This window comes from Amblyomma mixtum, chromosome 2, assembly GCF_055824585.1.
Source record: "Amblyomma mixtum isolate Tamu chromosome 2, ASM5582458v1, whole genome shotgun sequence".
NCBI classification, from domain to species: domain Eukaryota; kingdom Metazoa; phylum Arthropoda; class Arachnida; order Ixodida; family Ixodidae; genus Amblyomma; species Amblyomma mixtum.
Window position 1 is genome coordinate 58,504,178 of NC_143013.1, and position 6,801 is coordinate 58,510,978.

Consider the following 6,801-nt stretch of genomic DNA (forward strand, 5'->3'; position numbering starts at 1 on the left):
AAAGAAACACGGATTTCTTGCTGTCAGTGAAGAAGCAGATTGCAGATGTAGGTTGGATAATTGTCTCAGTGAATAAAAATAGTCTTTTAGAGCCATGAGGCACCACGAGGCAGAAAAGTTTGTCGTGCAGTGAACCTGATTTACTTCACATGCAATTTACAAACGGCTCGGTAGAATTCACTGCAAAAGTTTTAGATACAGGCGCAACAAACTTAAAACTCAGCACACGAGGGGTGCACTAACTGTTTCTTAGTGCAATCTGCACCGGAAGGGCATGTAAAGGTGCGACAGAACTATGCTGCAGCATCCTTGCCTGCACTCCGGCGGATCCAAAAGTTATCGCGAATTTTGCATTATCGTTCGCAGAGGGCAAATTTAATGCTTCATTCAAGGATTTGGTAACACGGCTCATGATGCAGAAGTTGGCCTTTGGCTGCTGCCGCGTTTGGCTTCGCCACCAGTGCGTTGACTTGGAGAGTGCAGTCGAAAAAATGTGCTTTCGTGCTTTTAAGAGCGTGGGTTCAGATCCATGCCGTGGTTCGCGCGTCGGTCTGTGGTTGTTTTTTAAACACCGAATCACGGCGTGCCAACAATAAATCCTTGCATGACGCATTCAAAGTGCCCATAATTAACACCGATGAAAGCAACGCGGCTCGTCCTATGCTCGCACTTCCGCTGATAGAGCGCGCTGCAAAGCAGTTGTGCCACGGTTCACGTATTTCGTTTTTAGTCTTGATGCACCTGTACGTAGGATAAAATGTAAATACGTGTTTGAATTTGGTACGTGGAAATACTTTCCACATTTGATTCAAAGTTCGCGATAAAAATGGCGGCCCTAATGCGCATCTCCCTTTCGCGTATGACAAGATTTTGTTTTTCCGACTATGAGAGCTTATCAGGAGCCTTCATGCGGTTCTTCCAGATTGTCATAAATATAGTTTTTATATCTCGAAGATAATAGTAGTGTTTGTTGAGCATCAATCTACTGATATTTCTTCATTGCACCTCTGTGCAATTTAGCAATAGCAGCCATTCTTGGCACATCAGTGATGAAAGCCTCAGTAGGAAAGGCGAAGAGTACGGCATCCTTGCACCCACGCGCAGTTCAATATATCATGTGTCCCATCTAAATGTAAGTCAGCTTTTTAAAAAAAAGAAGTGTCCTAGCCCACTAAAACCTACTGAGGGCTATTCAGGGTCGGGCGGCCTAGTCTGCAGTAAGTTTTCGTTCTTAAAAGATAAATATTTATTTAAACCTTTTTAGCTAAATTTTTAATAATTTATATCGGGAACAAAGTGCCAATCAAGAAGCTGTACATCATCTCGAAAAACCGCTAGTGAACATGTGTCTATCAAAGCACAATTTACGCAGGTTTTTTTTTTTAATTAGTCTTAAAAGAAAGCTATCACGTAGCCAGCTGCTCGCTGGCATGTCTGCCACATTGTGCATGCACAGGCTCACCGGGCAGAGCACTTAAAAAAAAAGTAACGGATTTGAAGTGCAACCGTTGTCATATGGAAGCTTTCTTTTACTGTGCGACTTATGGTTCAAAGCCGTCAAAAAAACTACTATCAACAGGTCATGCATTGCAGCTTTTTTCCTGAAGCCAATCATTAAAAACTTAGCTAATTAGGCAAACTATTTAATTAATGGACCTTGAAACGAAAAAACACTACACACTTGGTCACGCGGCGCTAAGCAATCCTAAAGTGGTTTCGAGAGGCTAGGACATTCCGTGTGCTTGAAAAGCTTGGTTACATTTAGCAGAGACGCCTGGTATATTTTTTGTGTGACGAGGATGCCAAAGGAACAAATTTCTTGAGTAAATAAAAATAAAGCAGGAACATCCTCACAAGTCCATCTGTGTTTGAGCTTTGGTTTAAAGGGCCTATGAACACAATTCCATCTCAATTTGTTGTTAGTAAAAATCAATAGTATGGCTGTCTCCTGCTATGCTGTTATTTTTTTAGTGTCGAACGACAAATTCATTGCTGAGAAAATTCGATTTAAAATCAACATAAATTTCTCGTCATTCGACTCCGGTTCATGACACCAACACCGAAATGTACTCCATGATCAATCACCCTTTTGAAGTCAAATGCAGTGCAGGAGAGCCTCAGGGATGCATGCGACAAACTGTCTTCACGGCACCGCAGTTTGCTCGCGAAACTAGCCTGTGACGACGATGCCTGCACTTTGATTCTTTAACGCTTTCGGGTGGTTTTTTGTTGTTTGGTTTGTGGGAGTTTAACCTCTCAAAGCGATTGAGGCTATGAGCGACGCCGTGGTGAAGGGCTCCGGAAATTGCAATCTCCGGAGGTTCTTTTAACGTGCACCGACATCGCACAGCACACGGGCCTCTAGAGTTTCCCCTCCATCAAAATTCGGCAGCCGCGGCCGGGATGGAACCCGCGTCTTTCTGGTCAGTAGGCGAGCATCGTAACCACTGTGCTACCGCGGCGTTAAGAGGTGGGTTTTCATTGAACTTATTCTTTTAATTCTTACGTATCATATTACGCTGTAATCTAATGTACATGGAAACCCCATTTCCCCTCAGTGTTCATATAAAGACAAATGTGGACGGAAGCTGGCATAGCAGTTTCCTATGCACGACGGCTAGCTCATTACTGAGACGCAAAAAAACACATCAGCTGGCACTTACTGCGAGCATACGCTTAACATATCGATGGGCTGAAAAGCAGATTTTTTTTCACCTCGCTGTACGAAACGTTTGTTATTTTTATTGTAGTGAAACGACCTTGAGATAAGTCATGGCTGGTGTTGCTATGCGCATATGCCTAACCATGTGTCGTCCACTCAGTGGACCAGATTTGATCTCGATTTTTGACCTTCAACTTTGACCATGACCTTTGACAATACACCTTGAAATTTTACCTTGACCTTTGCTCTTGAACTTTTACATTTCATTTTGACCTTGCAAGTTGTCGACAGAGGCAGTAAGAAAACGACGTGGTAATCACGTTGTGCCTCGTGATTCTATTCACAGTTGTGAGGTGAGGTATGGGGTATGTATAACCAGAGTGGTGCGCTTGACTTAGACGCTATGGACGAATTAGATCACGCATAGGAGCGCACGTATGCATTTTTCACTACGTGAAACTCGGATCGGCAGAGTTGACCCGTGCCTAACGTTTCGTAAACAGTAAAGGTCATGTTTTACGCGGGATGATGTATGAGGTCCTTGAAGGATCTGTTCGTGCACAATACTGAGGAAAGGTTTTATTATGCGCAAAAACATTGCATAAAATTTCTCGATTATGTTGGGACCTAAGAACTCGAGATGGAGATACCCACGGCTATGGTTTGGGACATGACTTCTGATTTCTTCATTTCGTAGCATCGATACCTAATTTCAGGGTCGCCCAATCCACATTCCAATGCAATGAGATGCACTAATTTTAATCTCCTCGTTATGAAAGTGGGTAGGTAGAGCTTTTGATAATGCGTGCAGAGGCTACAGTGTTCCTTATGCACATAATTCTAACTCTTGAAAATTCCTACTACATTTGCTATGTTTGCATATGTTTCTTTTATTTAACGGTGGTGCGTATAAAAGTTTATTTTATCGAGTTTAGCGTCCCAAAGCGATTGAGGCTATGAAGGAGGCTGCAGTCTTAGACTCCGGAAAAATTCGACCGCTTGGGATTCTTTAGCCCGCACTGACGTCGCAGTACACAGGCCTCTAGCATGCCACATCCCTAGAATGTTATCGCCGCGGCTGGAATTGAACCCGCGACTTTCGAGTGAGGAGACGAGCACTACGTCCACTGAGCCATTGCGGCGGCTGTTTCATGTAGTAAATAATCAGCATAAATGTGGTGGAGGTCGCAAATCACCGTGTGAATGGAAGGCGATCAGCGCTCTATTACTCTATTACTCTGTTTCGGAGAAGGAAGAGATTCTGATTATTTATGTGAGCGCGCAAATGAATGCGGATCTGGTATCTAGATTGTATGCTGCCCGAGTCAGCCGCCGTGTGCCGACTCGTCGCACAGTTATATCGATATTTAATTAGGACCACTGGATCAGTCCATGTTCAGAAAAGCCAGTGGCCAGCCAGTGCTAGAGAGAGAGAGAGAGAGAGAAAAAACTTTATTACAACAGGAATTCGGGGCACGCCCCAGGGTCCCCGCACGACCCCACTAGCGGTGCTTTTGACATCGATATCCTAGTCTAAAGCTCCGTCAAGCCGAAAGAAAGCGTCAAGGAAATTGCCGGCGCGTATGAAGTAACCCCAGCTTCAGTTTCGAGTTCACTTTGAAGAGAAAGCTACCACCCATAGAACATGTTTCTTGACTGCGAGCTGAGCCCAAATGACTACCAGAAACGGCTCGATTTTGGCTACTGGTGCCTAAATCAATGCTACGAAGGCCTGAATTTCTCCACAGAGTGCTTTGAACGGCCGAGGAACAATTTTTCAAGGATTCCAATTTCAATTTTCACAACGCCCATAATCGGTGCGACCTGAACCCACACTGGCTACTCTAGCCCAGTTTACAGCTTATGCTACACGAGGGTAACTATACAGCTGTCGCTGTTAAAGAAGCAGCGCGAAATTCAGTGCAGGGGCTATTCGCGTTGTTTTTCGAAAACTGCTTCCTAATCAGCATATTCTTCGTTACCATGTAAAGTTGGTGGTGTTATAAATACATGGGGGTTGCATGTTACGGGCCCATGTTTTAATTTAATCGGGCGCTCGGACCGAGAAACCGGACGTAACAAATGCTGAAAAAGAATGTAATATTCGACAAACAATAACAGGTAGCTGAATTCGTCCGCGCTTTCATCGCTGCTGTTTAGATTTTTTGTCTATTGACGCAAAAGTTTTTAGTCAACTAAAAAACATTCACTTTCTTTTTGCTCTTTTCTTCCTCATTAGCCGTTCTCCGGGGCAGCGCCGGGCCCAGCATGATTCGCATGGTTGACGTGTACAACGTGCTCTGCTACATGTTGGGCATCGATCCCGCGGCCAACAGTGGGTCCTGGAACGACGTAAAGACTTTTCTGGACCGCAACTACGACACATACCTTTACGACCGCATCGCCTAACGGGCACTCATCGCGTTTCCTGAGTGAAGCAGCACGCTGAAATTCACTTGTATAAGCACCAATAGCGACAAAATACCCCCTATGTATCCACTAAGGCAGAAATTTCTGTATTGCATGTGGTGACTTTCTGTTTCGAATAAGCCCTTTTCACTTATATGTGCTTGTAAACGAGAAGGTTTGCAGGATTTCTTCTCGAGCTTCCGAGATGGCCCATGTACATCATTCAGCCGGTGGCTGCTGCGTCCAGGTCTCGGAGTTTCAGAGCATGGCCCGTCATTTGTTGTCAAGTGCACATCTTCTCAAGAGAAGCTTCGCATTTGGCGTGATAGCACGCACATATAGTTTCATTGTGTACAAAGACCATGAGATAGCTGTGGACAAGAAAACGCACTCCACAATTAACCGCTTCTTTATTCTCCTGCCTTTTGTGCGCTGAATGACATTTTGGAGGTCAATATAACATAACCTGTCAGTGTTTAGGCTTAGGTAGACCATGTCTGAGTTTTAAATTAGGTTGCCGAAGGAGGACAGTTTCCCAAAGGGCCAATTCATGCCAGAAGCGCCAGACCTTTTCGCTTCACCTTCTCCGATTTCTCCCTGAGAATGTATGGCTATTCACCTCACCATCGAAAGTAATTTCCTGCAAGATTTTTAGGAAAAAATCTCTCCTGTCATGTGACACCTATTTTAATTAATGAGGCAAGTGCAAACCAGGTCTTATTAAAACTTAATACTTTTTTCTAAAATTTCTATTGCTGTGCTGAAAGTTTTTCCTGATCAGTGCAGAAGCGCTTCACTGTAATGTCAGCCAAGAATAAATTATCAGAAACTTTTCGCATTTTTACGTTAGTTCGCCTAAAAAGTACAATTTTGACAATATTTTCAGAAAAGGTCTTATCATTAGTGATCAATAAAAATTTCATTGGTTGTTTGGGGCATGTAGTGCCCGTTTAAAATCTTTGACCTTCAATAAAAGGGAATAAGTTAAGAAAAAAATTTTATATATATAAAATTCTGATATATATATATAGCAAAATCTTTCTTTTAGAGCGTTTCTAGCGATCGCATCAAAAACTTAACACTGCCATAGAAAATAAACGGGGAACGCTCTTGAAGCAAGCAAAAACAGTAAGAGAAAAATATGAAGCCTGCCGACGGCAGATCTGCGAGTATAATTATTGTTACAGTGAAATTTTATAACATTCGAAACAGTTGCTGCCATAAAAGGTTTCCCGCTCAAAAATGCTTGAGTCCAGATTTCTTGATGTGATGGCAAAATGGAAGTGCCCTAAAAATGCCATGCATCAGAAACTGCAGGCGCTCGATCATGACGACCAGGAGAAAAATGCCAGTGACCAAGCGCAAACAGCCGATTGTACGAAGTCTAACACGGATGGCCGCTCATTATTGGTCAGTTCTGGGACTGCGCCCTCTCACCAATGAAGTCAGAAAAAGAACTTCAAGGGGCATGCCACCACAAACCATGAATGGCCTGAACCAAGTGTTGACGCTTCGGCCCGACAGATGTGGCGAGGCAGGCATTGGCCTTCGGTTGTAATCTCCATTCCCGCCCCCCTTCTCTTTCTTCTTTCTCACAAATAGGCCTTTATGCCAGTCTCCTTCTAATAAAGAATTATTCTGTCACACGACTTACAGCTAGAAGTCTGTTTTCCGTGGTGAACTTCTCATGGTAAGTGAGCTGCTGCAAATACTTATCATATGAAGTAGAG

The 6,801-nt window shown here is 43.6% G+C and overlaps 1 protein-coding gene across 1 annotated transcript in view; it reads left to right on the forward strand.

Annotated features, from left to right (window-relative positions):
- LOC149359432 (glycerophosphocholine cholinephosphodiesterase ENPP6-like) overlaps positions 1-6,587 on the forward strand; it is a 30,267-nt gene extending 23,680 nt beyond the window's left edge. The window contains exon 7 of the mRNA XM_089569045.1: positions 4,902-6,587. Within this exon, the coding sequence (XP_089425171.1) occupies positions 4,902-5,071 (170 nt within the window). The 3' untranslated portion in view covers positions 5,072-6,587. The remainder of the gene's footprint in view (positions 1-4,901) is intronic.
- Positions 6,588-6,801: the final 214 nt, after the last annotated feature.